General features: G+C 38.1%; 1 protein-coding gene, 1 long non-coding RNA gene and 1 pseudogene across 2 annotated transcripts; all 3 read left to right on the forward strand.

Annotated features, from left to right (window-relative positions):
• The first annotated feature begins 1,165 nt into the window (after nt 1-1,165).
• LOC145131271 (toll/interleukin-1 receptor-like protein pseudogene) lies at nt 1,166-1,660 on the forward strand (annotated as a pseudogene).
• Nucleotides 1,661-7,106: 5,446 nt separating this feature from the next.
• LOC145131272 (disease resistance protein RPP2A-like) lies at nt 7,107-13,096 on the forward strand. Its single transcript, XM_079065987.1, has 3 exons — nt 7,107-12,041; nt 12,128-12,577; nt 12,665-13,096. Exons 1-3 carry the CDS (start codon nt 11,673-11,675, stop codon nt 13,094-13,096), a joined length of 1,251 nt encoding a protein of 416 aa, XP_078922113.1. The 5' UTR covers nt 7,107-11,672.
• Nucleotides 13,097-17,524: 4,428 nt separating this feature from the next.
• Nucleotides 17,525-18,054, forward strand: LOC145129423 (uncharacterized). Its single transcript, XR_013717484.1, has 3 exons — nt 17,525-17,700; nt 17,790-17,855; nt 17,951-18,054. It is a non-coding gene; the product is annotated as an uncharacterized LOC145129423 (long non-coding RNA).
• Nucleotides 18,055-18,683: the final 629 nt, after the last annotated feature.

Here is an 18,683-nt window from a genome sequence, read left to right on the forward strand (position 1 = left end):
TAAACTAGGTGTGAAACTCGTATGTTATACGGGTTTGATAAAACAAAAGATTAAATATGAAAGTGTAAACAAAAATTTATTTAAATTTGAAATTTTAGATTTAAAATTTAAAATTCAAAATTTAAATTTAAAAGGAAACATACTCTCTATGTCCCAATATTATTGTCCACAGACAAAAAACACACATATTAAGAAAAACATTAATTACCACTAACTTTATTTAATAAAATGATAGTTTTGTCCTTACTTTGCATTTAATGTTTCATTAAATGTTTAGTTGGTTAAGTAATAATGAAGGAGTATTTTGGTAAAAATGTTATTTATTTTTAGAAGTGGACTATTATTTTGGGACAAACCAAAAAGGAAAGATGAACTATAATTTTGGGACGGAGGGAGTATTAAATATTATATGAGTACTAATATTGTAATTTATTAGTTATTTTCATTTAAGACAATTATTAATTGATGTGTAAATATGATGTGTTAATTAACAAAAAATAAAAAAAGTGAGAAAATGACAAATGGAAAAAACATTTATTCAAAAATACCAAATAATGACATGTGTCCAAGTTAGTGAGTGAGTGACATGTGACAAAATTATTTTCATTTATTAGGGAGGATAGCGATTTATAGTACTCCATAATAAGCCAAAATTTAATATTTTTTAAAAGTTATAAATGGCTATTTTATGTTAAAAACTAAAAAGTTTTAAAAAATGGCTATTATGAGATTTTTCTCTAATATTTAAGCATTTAAATTAATGATAAAAAAATATATAAAACAAAACAAACCAAACCTACAAGTTTGAAAATCATTTTACACTGTACAATCCCAAAGGACCAAACTTACAACTTTGAAAGTTATTACAAGGACCATTTTTGCAATTTTCTCTATTATTTATGTAATAGTAGCTATTTATAAAACTCCTTAATAAGCCAAAGTTTAATATTTTTTAAACTTTACAAATCATATTTTATTGTTGTCTTTTAGAAAAGCCAAGAAGAATCTTTTGAACTGCAGACGAAGTTAGGCTAAACAAGGCAACAAACATTGAACTTGCTACCAAACGATTGACTAGTTTAGATCAAAGACAACCAAAATCAGAAGTAGTGAAACTTATAATCCCAGCTGATCATATACACTCTCGTAATTCTTCTCAACTTCCATGGCCATCCTCACTGAATTACCAGAAGAACAAGATGCAGCAATGACATATGATGTTTTCCTGAGTTTCAGAGGGAAAGACACTCATCTAGGTTTTACGGATCACCTCTACCAAGCTTTGGTGAATGAAAACATCTCTACCTTTCTTGATGAGGAAGAGGCTGAAACTGGTGAAAAACATAAACCAGAACTTGCAAGAGCTATAAAAAGCTCTCGTGCTTCGATAATCGTCTTGTCTAAGAACTACGCAACTTCAACATGGTGTCTGGACGAGCTCTTGATGATCTTAGAGCAACGACGGGTCTCTGACCATATTGTTCTCCCCATTTTTTACAACGTTGAGCCGACACATATCAGGAAGCAAGAAAGCACTTTTGGAAAAGCGTTATTTAAACACAAACAGAGGATTGAGTCCGAAAAGGATGCGGAGAAGAAAATTGAAGTGCTCATAAGTTGGAGATGTGGACGAAAGGACTTACAGAGATTGCTGATTTGAAAGGAAAAGATGCAAGTGGAAGGTAAAACATTCATACTATATTTCCACAAACTTCTTCACTTCTGTATGGAGAACTACAACCAACATACATCATATAATGGAACCAAGTCCTGTTCAAAGCTGTGGAAACATATACAAAGTGGCCCCACCATTTGGTTTAATTGTGTGTATATTTTTATTTTAGTCCCTCTCATATTAATTAAAATGATGCAAAAGACTAATTAGTTATTGATCAGTTTTAGTTAATTTGATATATGCGCTGCTGTGTCTAGTTGATCGAATTTGATTCCTTTTTCAGAAGAGAGACGGTGGTCATTGAAGAAGTCGTGAAAGAAATTATTACGAGACTGGAACTATTAGCGATAAAATTTAAAGTTTTAGATAAGATTGTATTTGTATTATTTAAATTCCTTTATTATAGTGCTAGCTGTTATATTTGTACGTGTATATATTGTATCTGATTTACATGAATTAGAATCACGGATTAAATCCTCATATGGTATCAGAGAGGGTTGCGTAAAAACCTAATCTTACCTCAAATCTTGCTCGTCGTCTTCCTCCCTCCATGGCGTCGTCTTCCTCAGAGCTTCCCCTTGCCACAATTTTGCATCTGCTCACAATAAAGCTTACCTCTTCCAATTACCTAATTTGGAAGAATCAAATCAAACCCCTTTTATCCTATCAGCGTCTTCTTAAGCATGTCGATGGTACAAATCCATGCCCACCTGCTACCATTCAGCTACCATTCAAACCGATGGTAAATCTGCCGCAAATCCCGCCCATCAATCTTGGATTGAAGCAGATCAACGGGCTCTTTTGATTATCCAATCCTCCCTCTCTGAGGAGGCCATGGCAGAGACGCTAAATCTTTCTACTTCACACGCAATTTGGCAAGCTTTGGAGCAAGCTTATAGTCACGATTCCATGGAGAGGGTTCAAACTCTGCGAGATTCACTTAGGCAGATGCAGAAAGGATCCTCCTCCGTATCAGAGTTTGGCCGAAAATTCAAGGGAGTCTGCGATCAATTGTCTGCTGTGGGCCATCCAGTTGAAGAGACTGATAAGGCCCACTGGTTCCTTTGTGGACTTGGGTCTGGGTTCGAGACTTTCTCCACATCCCAGCGGGCTGTCAAGCCTACCCCCTCCTTCCGCAACCTGTTATCCTATGCAGAGAGCCACGAAATTTTCATGGCTTCAATTCACAGTAATGTTGCCACTACTCCGGTTGCTTTTACAGCCACTACTACTGCAGCTCCTCGCAATCCCACCAACTACAACTCTAGAGGACGTGGTGGTCAAACTTCCAGAGGTGGAGGTGGCAGAGGGCGTGGTGGCCGCCGCCCTCCACACTGCCAATTGTGTAGGACCAACGGACACTATGCGTCTTCTTGTCCAGACCTCTCGTCATATGCAAAAGGAGGTACAGTTGATGCTAATTTGGTTCATGAATTTCAGTCAAAGTGCAACACAAATTCTGATTGGTATGTAGACTCTGGGGCTTCGGCACATATGACACATTCAGCCTCAAATTTGGACACTTCCTCTTCCTACACAGGCAACGATCATGTTGCTGTTGGCAATGGTAATTTATTACACATCTCTGGTACTGGTACATCTCATATTTCCCATAACCTTACCCTTTTAGATGTGCTAGTGGTGCCCCATATTACCAAGAATCTGCTTTCCATTAGCAAGTTAACACATGATTCTCCGGTAGATATCTTATTTTCTAATACATATTTTGCTATTCAGAATCGAAGCACCAAGGATATAATAGCAAGGGGTAGATGTGAAGAGGGGCTTTACATTCTTGAGCAAGGAAATAAGGCGTTTTTAGCTGCATTAAAAAATAAGAGGACTAGCGCTTCCTTTGAAATTTGGCATAGTAGATTAGGACATGTAGCTTTTGACATTGTTACGTTATTGGAAAAATTGGGTTCTTTATCTCTTACTACTGTTTCCCCTAAACCGGGCCTTTGCTCACCTTGCCAACTTGCTAAAAGTAAAAGATTACCGTTTGATGATAACTTGAAACGTTCATTACATGTGCTTGATCTTGTTCACTGTGACTTATAGGGTCCCGCCCCCATTGAATCTACAAATGGATATCTCTATTATGCACAGCTTTTATTGATGATTTTTCCAGGTTCACTTGGTTCTATCCGTTAAAGAAAAAAATCCGACTTTGCCCAAATCCTTGACACTTTTCTCACATATGTGCAAAAGCAATTTTCTTGCAAAGTTAAAAACTTCCAAACCGACGGGGGCATAGAGTTTCTTAATCATCGTGTCAAAGATATTTTTGCCAAAAACGGAATACATCAGCAGGTTTCTTGTCCTTATACCCCGCAACAAAACGGTAGAGCCGAACGTAAACACCGCCACATCACAGAAACCGGTCTTGCCATGTTATTTCATGCACACGCCCCGGGTTCTCTTTGGGTTGATGCATTTACATCCGCGGTTTTCATCATCAATCGTCTTCCAACCAAGCTCCTCAACAATCAAAGTCCATTTCAGCTCTTGTATCGCACGGTGCCAAACTATGACATTTTTAAAATTTTCGGTTGTCGTGTGTTTCCCTATTTACGTGACTACTCACCACACAAATTGGCTCCGAGAAGTGCACCGTGCATTTTCATTGGTTATAATTCCGCCTACAAAGGGTATCGTTGTCTTGATCCTACAACAAATCGAATTTACACCACCCGCCATGCTCAATTCGACGAACATATTTTTCCTTTTTCATGCTCCACAGTTGCATCGGATCTAGATAAACTTTTCATCTCAACATTTGATGAAGGACTGCCATCACTCTCAACTTCAGCAGCCACAGCCGCATCTCCACAGCCTCCTGCCGAGGTGCTTTCTGCTACAGATCCGGAGCCTTGTAGCTTCTGCTCTATGTCCGCTCCTATCTCAGCCGGTTCCACTGCTCAGCCACCGCCGGAGGTTCCTACTTCACCACCCGAGACGCCGCAACAGTCACCTGCTGTCACACCTCCGGTTACGCCACCAGTCACTCCACCGGCTACACCTTCTCCATCACCGCCACCCTCACCCCCACCAGCCACTCATCCTATGATTACTCGGGGCAAGGCTGGTATTATTAAACCAAAATATAGAGCCGATTTTGCATCTCTTGGCACAACAACTCTCTTTCAAGCCTTACTCACTACCTCAGTTCCTAAAGGATTCAAGTCTGCGGCCAAGAATCCACAATGGTTAATGGCTATGGAAGAAGAAATGGCTGCATTACATTCTAATGAAACATGGGAGCTCGTTCCTCGTCCTCCCAACACCAATATTGTTGGCTCCAAATGGATTTTTCGTACCAAGTTTCATTCTGATGGCACCATTGACAGGTACAAAGCACGCCTCGTTGCTCAAGGCTTCACTCAAGTACCCGGCATTGACTATTCACACACCTTCAGTCCGGTGGTCAAGGCTTCCACTGTTCGAATTGTACTTTCTCTTGCTGTCATGCAAAAGTGGCCTCTTCACCAACTTGATGTCAAAAATGCATTCTTGAATGGTCAACTCTCAGATACGGTGTTCATGGAGCAGCCTCCCGGATTTATAGATGAAAAGTTTCCCTTACATGTGTGTTGTCTCCGCAAGGCTCTTTATGGCCTCAAACAGGCACCCCGTGCATGGTTTCACCGCCTTAGCACCTTCCTTCTCAGTCTTGGGTTCAGTTGTAGTAGAGCCGACACCTCATTATTCATCTTTCACAGAGACGCCACTTTGCTTTATCTACTTGTCTATGTTGACGACATCATCCTAACCGGTAACAACCCATCTCTCATTAGCACTTTCATTGCACGCTTAAACAATGAATTTGCCACTAAAGATCTGAGTCAGTTAAATTATTTTCTTGGTCTTGAGGTTACATATACGGATTATGATCTTTTTCTAACCCAAGCCAAATATGCGCATGATATTCTTACTCGAGCCGGTTTACTCGAGGCCAAACCCGTCACTACACCATTGTCCACTACCGACTACTTGGTCACAACTGGCACTCTATTCTCGGATCCCACGCTCTATCGTTCACTAGTTGGAGCCCTTCAATACTTAACTATTACCAGGCCTGACTTGTCCTTTGCAGTAAATCAAGTGAGCCCGTTTCTACAATCTCCAAATAATGCTCACTTTCAGGCTGTAAAACGGATCTTGCGCTATGTTAAAGGTACCATCTCCTACGGGTTGCACTTTCATCGGCCTCATTCCTCCTCCATGATTGGATATTCTGATGCCGATTGGGCACGGTGCATTGAAACAAGACGGTCTACCTATGGTTACTCCATTTTTCTTGGCGGAAATTTAGTGTCTTGGAGTGCCAAAAAGCAACCCACTGTCTCCAGATCCAGCACTGAATCCGAGTATAGGGCTATGGCAAACACCGCTTCAGAAATTATTTGGGTTACTCACCTTCTTCGCGAGTTGCATGCTTTGCCACCATCGGTTCCTACACTTCTTTGTGACAACAAAAGTGCGCTTTTCTTGAGCCAAAATCCTGTCTCCCACAAACGCGCCAAACATATTGATATCGATTATCACTTTATTCGTGAATTAGTGGCCTCTGGTAAACTCGATACACAGTTTATTCCCACTCACTTGCAGCTAGCCGACATCTTCACTAAAAGTCTTCCGCGACCAATCTTTGAACGTTTTCGCACCAAGCTTCGTGTTGGACCTCCACCGTTCCGATTGACGGGGAGTATAAGCGATAAAATTTAAAGTTTTAGATAAGATTGTATTTGTATTATTTAAATTCCTTTATTATAGGGCTAGCTGTTATATTTGTACGTGTATATATTGTATCTGATTTACATGAATTAGAATCACGAATTAAATCCTCATAGGAACTACACTTGCAAAGGAGAATCCCACCCCTATTTGGGATGGAAAAATCTATTAATATCATCCGTTCCTGGTTAAAAAGAGGATCTTCTGAAGTAGCTTTGTTGAAGGCATTGGAAGAAGATGCGCACAACAGATATGTTCGCAACTAGATTTGCAAAAACAGCTTCTTGGAGACATTCTCAAGAAAAGAAATATTGAAGAACATGATGCAGATCGTTTCACATCTAAGGTTGAAAAAGCATTATCTAGGAAAAAAACACTTTTGGTTCTTGATGATGTAGATAACTTTGAGCAACTGGATGTGTTGATTGGAACAAAAGGTTTTCATCCATATTGAGTTATTATATTCTTGACCTTTTCTTTGTACGTATGCTCTTCCTTTATCACAGGAGATATTGTTGTACTTATCTCATCCAGATAGTTAGCAAAGTTGTTGTAAATCCTCTGTATAAAGATAACAGATTCATAATAAGAAAATTAACCTTTTTCACTCATAACTTTAAGTGTTTATATGGTATTAGAGCCTACCGATTCCACATTATGGCACCTGAAAACAATAACTCCACTATGACTTCCGCTATTCTCTTTTCAGCTTCCGGCGGTGCCTCGGCAAACCTTCAATTTCCGTCACTCGCTGTCCGTCTTGATCGCACAAATTACTCTCTTTGGCGTGGAACTGTTCGTTCAGCCCTTGAAGCTTATGAACTTGATTCCTTCTTGGTCTCCGGCAATGCCCCTTCGTCAACATTAGCGCCCAAAGAAGGCTCTACTGTTTGTGATCCGAATCCAGAGTTTGTAGCGTGGAAACGCAAGGACCGACTTGTTCTACTGTGGGTCCGTTCAACTCTCACCGCCCCTGTGCTTGGTCATGTTGTCCGATCCACCACCATATCAGAGGTTTGGATCATGCTTGAGCAAATGTTTCACTCCGGGCGCGTCAGATGCATCTTAAACAACAACTTCAAATGCTCACAAAGGGATCTCTGTCAATTCTAGAATATGTTGAGAAGAAGCGAGCTATCTCTGACTCACTACTTGAATGCTTAACAGATGTCTCTGATGAAGACTTTGTGTCTTATATTCTTTTTGGTTTAGGTGCTGAATATGGTGCTTTCAAAACTACTCTTAGCATACGTGTGGAACCGATCACATCAAACGAACTACTTGGCCTCCTTCTTCAAGAAGAACAGAGAATTCATGACTCATGCACTGATTCTCTACTGCCATCAGCTAATTTTGCAGCCAAAAAGGTCTCGCCTACTCGCATATCCTCTCCCCCTATCAGACAACAACTGGTGATCGCCCACAGTTAGTTTGTCAAATTTGCACCAAGCCTTATCACGAGGCTCACAACTGCCATCAGCGACTCAATCTCACCGCCTTTCCAACAACAAATCGTAAAGCAGCTGATCGTCATCGCCAATCTCAATCCTTAGCCAAACAAGCATTTTCAACTTACACCACAAGTCCATCGGCCCCGACTGATCCGTGGGTGGTTGACTCGGGTGCTACACATCATGTGACCGCTGACTTTGAAAATCTCAATCTTTAATCAGAGTACAAGGGTGCCGACAATCTTACTGTTGAGAATGGTCAGTCTCTTCCTATTACTCATATAGGTCGTTCCACTTTATCCTCTAAACATGCTCCTAATTCCTTGGCACTTAAAAATGTTCTTGTAGTTCCAAAAATTTCCAAAAATCTTCTAAGTGTGTCTCAATTATGCAAAGATAACAAGGTTTTTGTTGAGCTCCACCCTAATCATTGTTATGTTAAGAGTTCGCAGGGGAACATAATACTCAAGGGAATTGTTGAAAATGGTTTGTATGGGCTTCCTACCAGTTCGTCATCATTTGGTCCTAAAGTCTTTGTGGGTGAACGTGCATCTATTTCATGTTGGCGTCACCGTTTTGCTCATCCACATGAACCTGTTTTGCGTCGTCAAATAGCTGAATTTAGTTTACCAATTTCCAAAAATAAGTCATTACCTCTTTGTAATGCTTGTCAGTTAGGTAAAAGTCATAAACATCATTTACCAACTTGTCATGTTCCTTCCGAATGTCCTTTTAATCTAATTTACTCTGATGTTTGGGCCCTGCTCCTGTGTTATCTATGAATGGTAATGCTACTTAGTTCTCTTCATTGATGATTGCACTAAATTCACTTGGGCTTATTTCTTATCAAATAAATCTTAAGTTTTCTCAGCATTCTCATTGTTTAAAACCATGGTTGAAACACAATTTTCCACAAAAATAAAAGCTTTTCAATCTCACTGGGATGACGAATATCGTAATGTTTCATCTTTTCTACAAACACAAGGAATTTTGCATCGGGTCTCGTGTCCTCACACTCCTGAGCAGAATGGAGCTTCTGAAAGGCGCAATCGTATTGTGGTTGAAAAAAGTCTTGCACTTAGCTCATTCTAATCTTCCTGTAGGTTTTTGGGAACAAGCCTTTCATACTGCTATATACTTGAATAATAGAACCATCACACCAATTCTCAAAAACAAATCACCTTATGCATGTTTGTACAACCGCCAACCTGATTATAATTTTCTTAAATCATTTGGTTGCTTATGTTACCCTTATCTTCGACCCTATAATAGTAACAAATTGGAATTTCGATCTGCTGCATGCATATTCTTGGGTTACAGTGCAAAACACAAAGGTTATATACTTATATATGCTTTCATGTTCCTTCATCTCGCACTTACATTGCTCGCCATGTTGTTTTCGATGAAACTTCTTTTCCGTTCCCTAAACACAGCTCTCAGCCAACCGCAACATCACCTTCTCTTTCAGATTTACCTCTTCACACACTCCAAACTGCATCGTCAATGAAGTGCCCTGTTACCTCAACCCCATCTTCTTCTGTTCAGCCAACATCCGCCCCCACTTCACCACAACCTCCTCCTTCTGGTGTCTCGTATACAAACCATACATTGGTGGAACCATCCCTGTCACCAAATTTGTCACCTGTCACAATATATCCACAAGCTCCATCATATTTCCGCCCATCCAACAACTCTGAACATAGTATGATCACCCGTGCTTCTACTCGCTCGCTTAAACCAAAATCATACCTTACCACTAAATATCCTCTAACATGTGACTCTTTTGATTTTGAACCCAAAACATTTTTACAAGCCAAAAAAAACCCAAATTGGCAACATGCTATGCAGTTAGAGTTTGGCGCCTTAATGACTAATGCAACATGGGACTTAGTTCCTAGGCATTCTGCTTCTAATATTGTGAGTTGTAGGTGGGTCTTCCGGATCAAGAGAAAACCGGATGGATCTATTGAGCGCTATAAGGCGCGACTAGTGGCAAAAGGCTTCAATCAAGAGGAGGGTTTTGACTACTTTGACACTTTTAGTCAGGTGATAAAACCGACTACAATTCGTTTGGTACTAAGCATTTCCATTACTCAAAATTGGTCTCTTCGACAAGTGGATATTAATAACGCATTCCTCAATGGCAATTTGGAGGAAACGGTTTACATGGAGCAGCCACAAGGCTTTGTTGCACCTGATCGTCCATCTCATGTTTGCAAACTTAAGAAAGCTCTCTATGGCCTGAAACAAGCTCTGCGGGCATGGTTTCAGAAACTAAATCAAATTAGGCCCTGCTTCATCATGGTTTCAAGCAATGTGTTTCTGATACTTCTATGTTCATCAAGCGCCATGGTAATGATGTGGTTTATGTGCTTGTGTATGTGGATGATCTCATCATCACCGGCTCGAATTCTTCATTTATTGATGATTTTGTCAACTATCTCAACTCAGTTTTCTCTTTGAAAGACTTGGGTTCCCTCAACTTTTTCTTAGGCATTGAAGTTCATCGCAACTCTTCCGGGCTACTTCTCTCTCAAAGAAAGTACATTTTAGACCTTCTTGATCGCAGCCAGATGATGGGAGCCAAACCCATCTCTTCACCGGCTGTTCCTGGTTCAAGACTAACACAGGGAGGCGACGCCTTTGCAGATTTTCACCTTTACAGAAGCATTGTGGGAGCATTACAATATGTCACAATCACCCGTCCCGAACTTGCTTACTCTGCTAATCGTGTCTGCCAGTTTATGCATAATCCATCTGAACATCATTGGGTTGCAGTTAAACGAATATTACGCCATCTCAAAGGCACTCTGAATGTTGGCCTTTTCTTTCATCCATCTCGAGATTCTAGACTTGTTTGTTTTACTGATGTTGGTTGGATATCGGATATTGATGACTGTCGTTCCCAACATGGTTTCTCCATTTATTTCGGGGGAAATCTAATCAGTTGGTCTTCACGGAAACAGAAAGTCGTGTCTAGGTCCAGCACCGAGGCCAAGTACCGGGCCATTGCTTTTGCTTCTACTGAGCTCATTTGGCTTCAACAACTTTTGCAGGAGATGGGAGTATTGTCTCATGGCCCGCCAATCATATTATGTGATAATCTCAGTGCCACTTTTCTCACTGCCAACCCTGTGTTTCATCAGCGATCAAAACACATCAAGCTTGACTATCATTTTGTTCGGGAGCAAGTACAAGCGGGTGAATTAATTGTTCGGCATGTCAAGTCTGTCGATCAAATTGCAGACATCTTTACAAAGGCTGTGAGCTCTTCCCGTTCCAAGAACTTACGATCCAAGCTGCTCGTTCGTAACCGATCGTGAGCTTGCAGGAGGGTATTGAGTTATTATACTCTTGACCTTTTCTTTGTACGTATGCTCTTCCTTTATCACAGGAGATATTGTTGTACTTATCTCATCCAGATAGTTAGCAAAGTTGTTGTAAATCCTCTGTATAAAGATCACAGATTCATAATAAGAAAATTAACCTTTTTCACTCATAACTTTAAGTGTTTATAATCAAGGAAGCAAGATTATAGTAACAACCAAAGATGGGTGCATAACAGAAAAGTGTTCATTGTTTCATATGAAATTTCCTCCAAAACATACAAAGCATGCACTAAGTGGCTTAAGTCATACTGAATCTGTGAGACTTTTATGTTGGCATGCATTTGGAAACATTGATCCCAAGAAAGGTTATGAGAAAGAAGCACAACAACTTGCAGAGTATTGTGGAGGACATCCATTGGCTCTTAAAGTTTTGGGTAGTTCATTAATAAAGATGCAGCCATATGGAGTGATGTCCTTGAAATGTTGGAGGCAAAAGGATATTTAACTGATGTACACGAGAATATACAAGTGGTTCTGCAAATTAGCTTTGATTCTTTATCAGGGAACTGCAAAGAACTTTTTAAGCACATTGCTTGCTTTTTTGTTGGAAAAGAAAGAGAAGTTACAGAAACAATATTAAAGGAATGCAGGTTTCAAACATCATATGGGATCACTAAGCTCATTGATAGATGTCTTCTCACAATTGGAGATGATAATGAGTTTACAATGCATCAGTTGCTTCAAGATATGGGGAGAGATTTAGTCCGCAAAGAATCACCTGATAAGCCATGGAAGCGTAGTCGTGTATGGAAACATGAGGAGTCCCTCGATTTGTTGAAAAAAGACAAGGTAAATACAACATAGTCATTAAGAGTATTAGTTACCTTTATCATCTATATAACAATGGATGCTTGATGTAATTTTCTTTTTGATAGGGTACCCAAAGAATTCAAGGTCCTATCCTTGACATGAATTTATTGAGGGAAGAGACATTACCTAGATCAATAAGTAGTGTGACAGATCTTAACTTTCAAAATGATGATGTGAACAAGAATTTTAGAGCTGCTCAACCAATCCAGATGGCCTATGAGTTCTTTTTAAGAGTTTGGTTGTTTTTTGCTCAGCTTCTCCTAATGCTTTCATCTTCTCATTGCAAAAAAGTCGAATTGAGAATAAATGCATTAAGAAAGATGGATAAGCTAAAGCTGCTCCAATTCAGTCATGTAAAAATCCACAGCTCTTACAAGAATTTTCCAAAAGGTTTAAGATGGTTGTGCATGCATGGATTCGAATTAAAATTCATACCTTCGGACTTACCAATGCAAAATTTGGTTGCTCTTGACATGTCTTACAGTAATCTGACACAGCTTTGGAAGAAGCCAAAGGTATGAAATTAAAGCTTTTTCTTCCATTTTTAGTCTAATAATATCTTCGTTATAATACTCCTGATTAGAGGATATTCAATGTAACAGCTTCTTGGGTCATTGAAGATTCTTAATCTGAGTAATTCCAAGCTTGTTAGAGTTAAAGACTTCTCAGGGCTATCTGCACTTGAGAGGTTGATTCTTAAAAGTTGTAAAAGCTTGGTTCATGTGTGTGAGTCAATTGGTGGATGTGATAGCCTTGTTATTCTTGACATGAGCAAATGCAGTAAGCTTAATAATGTTCCAATTAACATTCGCAAGTTAAAGAATGTTAGAGTTTTATCACTAAACGGTTGCTTAGGTGCTAGTGAATTTCTAATGCGGATGAAGGATATGAAGTCATATGCATCTTCCTCTTGTGTTGGAGAAATTATACCGAAAACTCCAAAATCATTTTTGCTACCCTCACTAGTAACCTTGTCGCTTGTAGGCAATAGTTTATCTAATGAATCCTTTCCAAAGGACTTCAGTAGCATGTGAATGTTGAAGGAATTATATCTAGATTGGAATCCAATTGAGTCCCTACCTGATTGTGTGAGAAGCCTTAGCAGGCTTGATTTACTCGATGTTGGATGTTGAAGTTGGTATTGTGCCCTCCACGTACAATCCAATATTTGTCTACTGAAAAGTGTTTGTCACTTATTAAAATAACATTCCCTCAAGAAATGTCAGATCCACCAGCTGTGAATTTCTATAAGACGGAGTCATTGACTGAAATTGAAGGCATGTTAAAATATCAAGAGATAGCAGAAATTGATGACCAGATATTATGTAGTTTGGGATGGACAAATTTACAACATGTGAAAGATCAGAAGATGCAGATATAGGATTCATACAGATTGTCTCGTCCAAAGAAACTCCCAGTCATTTTGTCAGACTATTAACTAAGAAAAATATTTACAATTTCACTATTTATAAAATTCTAACACAAACTCGACCTCAATTTGATATAGGATCATCCTTCCACCTGTAAAGTAAGAAAAAAAAAGAGATACATTGTAATTTATTCACTCCAAATTTGCCACAAAACATACCTGATGTGGTGGAAATTAGGTTATATTTATATAAAGAGAACAAGCCCAGACTTCTTACATTCTGTATAACTATCGATTTTAACATATAGTGTCCAGGAGTTGTAGCTAACATCCATGCGGCAAATTACCAAAGTTGAGCAAATTCCCATTTAACCTCAGGCATGTTGCTCTGTAATAACCTTGGTTCCCCTCTACATTTATCCCGAAATCAAAGATGGCTTGCCATCATATGGAAAATTTAATATCAGTTTTGAAATCTTGATTCTGTGTTTCAAGATAGTTCTCAATTCCCTTGCTTATTTGTTCACATCTGTTTCTAATGCATAGACAATGCATGCTAACTGTTTGATGAAATGCCCAAGTGAAACTAATCATGGATTTTGCGTTTTTTGCTATGAGTTAAGGTTTTCATATGTATGAACTGCATATGAATGAAGCATGATATTACTTAAATTCCATTTTTGATCTTCCTGGAGTTATCTTATGTTTGGAACATTTTTGCTTTATTGGTACTCTTCATGTTTCTCTCTCTCTCCAATTTTGACCAGATTGGAAGTTTTTACAGGATTTCCTCAAGGGTGAGTATTTTGCACACAATCTTTTCTTTTTTCTAAATATGAAGTACTGTTTTAGTTAATCATGTGTTTCCTGGTATATTATAGCGACCAAACTTCAATGCTAGAAAACAAAGAAAGTTTTATGGTAAACAAAGAATTGCTGATATGTTTTCCAGATACTAACTTTGTGCTCTTAAATGGCATCCAGATAGTCATGAGGGTTCACCAAAACAAATGTACAATGCATTCTTTTTAGGGTTAAATTGCAATAAAGAGCAATGTACTTTGACTTCATTTCTAATTTGATAATTAGACTTTATACATCGTTTTCCAAAAATGAATCTTTTATGAAAATTTAAAAAACCTATAAAATGATGAGGTAGTTTGATGATTTTACTACCTAATTTCGAAAGTTAGGTGATTTTGGTAAGCATTTTTAAAGCTTTGTGACCAGGGAGGTTTTACTTCAATAGAAAGGATAAAAATATACTTGAGAAGTTGATTTATCTTTCAATTTATTTTATATATTATTATTGTTTTTTTTAGGATAACTATTGAATATTAGCTAACTAACTCAAAATTTTAGGCGAAAATTGCCTACAAATGCAAAAGTATATATATACTTCTTCCAGCCTGATTAAGGTTCAATCATAGATAACTTATTTTGTTTAAAGTAGAGTAAATTACATGAATGGTCCCTATGGTTTAGTGTAATTTGCGCGTTTGGTCCCTAACTTATTTTTTTAACTCGGAAGGTCCCTACTGTTTGTTTTTATTACACGCCTGGTCCTGTCTTACCTAAAAAGACTATTTTGCCCTTGATTTTTTTAATTTATTTAAATAAACACACACCTAACCCCACCCCTCTCACCTTACGTTACCTACCCTACCATTTTTCTCTATTTAAATAATAGTATTTTTAGGTAAGACAGAGACCAAACACGTAAAAAAACAAACAGTAGGGACCAGACGCGTAACAAAAACAAATAGTAGGGACCTTCCGAGTTAAAAAAATAAGTTAGGGACAAGCACGCAATTTACCCCAAACCATAGGGACCACTTGTGTAATTTACTCTTTAAAGTAATATTTTTTAAATAAAAAAACTCATTAAATTCCAAAGAACTTTTAATAAAAGTAATATAATTTTTGTTGTCTTAGAAAACTAAAATAGTATTTTTTTTAAATAAAAAAATCTCATATATATTCTCTCTCTCTCTCTCTCTCTCTCTCTCTCTCTCTCGTATACCACACCTAGAGCATACACACCTCACAAACTCCTGGCTACCGAGAAGAATATTAGTGAGAAAAGGTAGGAGAAATCAAAGATAGGAAAGTCAGGACAACAACTCAGAATCCTACACTGGTAGTGATCGAGAATCCAAGCAAATAAAAGAGAGAGAGAGAGAGAGAGGTTGATATCGTGATAGAGATCAAGAAGGGAAGGGAGGTTGGTCGATAGTGAGGAGAAGAGAGGTTGCTTGGTGGTGTTAATCTTAGTTCAAGTAAGCATCCAAATTCATTCAATTTTCCTTCTTCTCTTGTGAACTTTCATCGAGAATCATCATCACCATGGCTACCATGGCCACCATCGTCGACAACCACTGAACACTATGCTAGATTGGCAGTGGGTGGTGCTTCGTGTTGGTAGCTTTGAGTCTTTATATCCTTAGTAGAAGCATAAACCCCCAGAAAACTCATGATTTTACCATTCTAGCATTGCACTTTGAATTTCACTTTTAAACAACATACTTTGGGTAGTGGTTTGAAATTCAAGATGACAGTTGGACTCAATACATTGTATCCACTATTAAGTCATTGGTTTCCAACTTTGGGAGTCTTTTAATGATGTATTAATAGGTTAAGAAGCCAAATTAACCAAGAAGACAAAGTTAGGAAATTATATATTTTGCTCGTTTCTGCCCTATTTTGCAAAAATTATAGAAAAATCATGGAATATCGGAATTGAGCAAGCCAGTTCCCATTGTTCAGGTTTTTAGTCTAGCAGTTCCATGATTTTTTCCTTGACCTGTTCATGAACCTAAATAGGGTGAAAATTGTCATTTTCACTTATTGGTCTGAATATAGTTGCATTCATATATGTTATTTTGTAAAATTCATAGCAAATCATAGAAAAATAAGTAGGCTTAGTGTAATATATCCATTGATAGGTATGGAGCTGAAATTTATGAATATCTAATAACATTCTTGATTGACTGGGTTTAAGGGGAGAAAAAATGGTCTTGAACAAACAGTTGTTTTGGGGTTAAAAACTAGAATTGGAACTAAGGACTAACTAGTTTAAATGATAGGTTACGGTTTCTTATTAATACTCTAAAACACTTATATAGGGAAAAGTCCATTGGAGTTTTGGTGGTTGCTCGTTGTGATCCATATTATATTCGACGTGAGTTTCTTACTACACTATACAAATGTGTATGTTCTTTTCTTATAACATGTGTGATTATAGTATTCATGGCTTGGTATTAGAGAGTGTAGAGTCTAATATGTAAACTCTATTTACTTGTTCAGTCAGGATTGCTTCGTACTAGATGACTACCTGTGTGGCATGATGATTACTTATATGGTATGACTGGATTGCTTTGTATCAGAAGACTACGTATGTGGTAGGGATGAGCAGCGGAAGCGGGTACCTGCTTTCGGAACCGGAACCGCCTCATAACTGCCGGTTCCGGAACTGAAACCGCTTAAGGCGGTTCCAGTTCCGGTTCCTAAAGATGTGGAACCGCCCTAAGCGGTTCCAGTTCCAATTCTCAATTTTACAAAACCGATACCCGCTGGATACCCGCCGGTTTCGGTTCCAATAACAGGTACCCGGAACCGGCGGTTACCCGAACCAGTACCGACGGGTACCCGCCTTTTTATAAAAAAATATATATTTAATTTTTATATTTTAGTGCCTTTGTTTTTTTAAAAATTAGGGTAAAAGAACTAATAACGGAAGGTATTCGTTTTTAGGGTTTGTGACTTTATGTGATTCATTGTTACAAACAACCGCCGACACCCTACACTGTATTCTCTCAATCGAAAGACACAGTCTCACCATTTCTCTTCCTTCTGGTAGATTCGATTTGCTAGTTTTGCTCGACTCATTCGATACGATGGAGTAGAAGACGGTGGAATCCCTCAAGTCGAGTTCGTATCTCATAACCCTCCTTCAATCTCCAGCTCACGCTGTTCTCTGTGCTTCTTCCCGCTATTCCGTTGGCTTATGTAGCGGAATGTTACGATGTCGGAGGCGTAAGTTGTTTATGCTTAGTGTATGATACCTTCTCTATTTGAAACTGATATTGATAGGTTTACGTTTTCTATAGCCTTGGGTTTTTGCTCTGAGTTTGATCGGACTCACTCCATTTGCTCTAAGTTTGATCGGACTCACTCATTTACTCCATTTTCCTGCAATCTCAAAAATTACGGTCATCTCTCTTTTATGGAGGCATAGCCAATCTCAATAAAGAACAAAAATTCAACAGAGTAAGAACATCATTCATTCTTTAAAACCTTCTTTCATTGGTAACAAACAAAATGAACTTATTTCACTTTTTTTCATGATAAACAAACAGAAGCATCAATGGAAGTCCCAGAGTTTGCACAAAAACCGGTGTATGCTCCCATGGAAGTGGAATTCAGTAAGTCTTTACTCTTTTCTTTCATGTTCTTTTAAAATTTGATATTTTGATTGATAATGATGTCAAATGAGGCAAAAATTACAATTTTTTCATAGGGGTAATTTTGACCTAAGCAATTTCAAAGATGGAGTAATTTCTTCTGCTTTCATGGTTGGACTTCTTGTAGCATCTCTGATATTTGCATCATTGGGAAAAAGGTAACAACTTAAAAGATGTGTAATTGTGTTATTGTGAATTCTAAATTTAAAAGATGTGTAACTGTGTTTAGGTGTATGAGTTTAGAACAGGAGGCAACTGATTCGGGTTGTTACTCCTAAGGCTGATATTGTTGATGATGATCATAATAAGAGTTGTGAGAAGAGTTGTGAGAAAAGTAACACCATCAAATTCAAAACAGGCTTCTTGTGTTTCACAGGTAACTAACTATTTTATCACTTTGTGTTGATATAAAAGTTATCTTATACATTTATTTGTCTTATTTTTACTTTCTAGCAATGAAGTTTGGCTGGCCTTTTTTTTTTTTTTTTTTTTGAAATAGAAGTTTGGTAGGCCTTAGCAGTTCATATTTTTGACCATATGGGAATGGACTTAGATTTTGTGTATCATGTTATTGGAAAATATTTATTATTCTAATTTGAATTTTTATGTTTAATTTCATTACGGAAATCGATGATACATTTGGAGGGAATACGTAGCTGTTGTTTTTGCTGTTTACTGTTATTTGTTTGTTTTTGTGTTGTTTAGTTGTTGTTGTGTTGTTTTTTTTATGTTCTTTTTTGTTTTTTGTTTTTGTGCTATTTTTGTTGGGAATTGGAACGATTTGTAGTT

This window comes from Lactuca virosa, chromosome 8 (genome assembly GCF_052849685.1).
Source record: "Lactuca virosa cultivar CGN04683 chromosome 8, Lactuca_virosa_CGN04683_v6, whole genome shotgun sequence".
Taxonomy (NCBI): domain Eukaryota; kingdom Viridiplantae; phylum Streptophyta; class Magnoliopsida; order Asterales; family Asteraceae; genus Lactuca; species Lactuca virosa.

Bases quoted from the DNA above. Each gene is read 5' to 3' on its own strand.
- LOC145131272 (XM_079065987.1), top strand. From the start codon at position 11,673: ATGTTGGAGGCAAAAGGATATTTAACTGATGTACACGAGAATATACAA. The intron at 12,042-12,127 runs GTAAATACAACA...TCTTTTTGATAG, and splicing joins ATTTGTTGAAAAAAGACAAG to GGTACCCAAAGAATTCAAGG. The intron at 12,578-12,664 runs GTATGAAATTAA...TCAATGTAACAG, and splicing joins AGCTTTGGAAGAAGCCAAAG to CTTCTTGGGTCATTGAAGAT.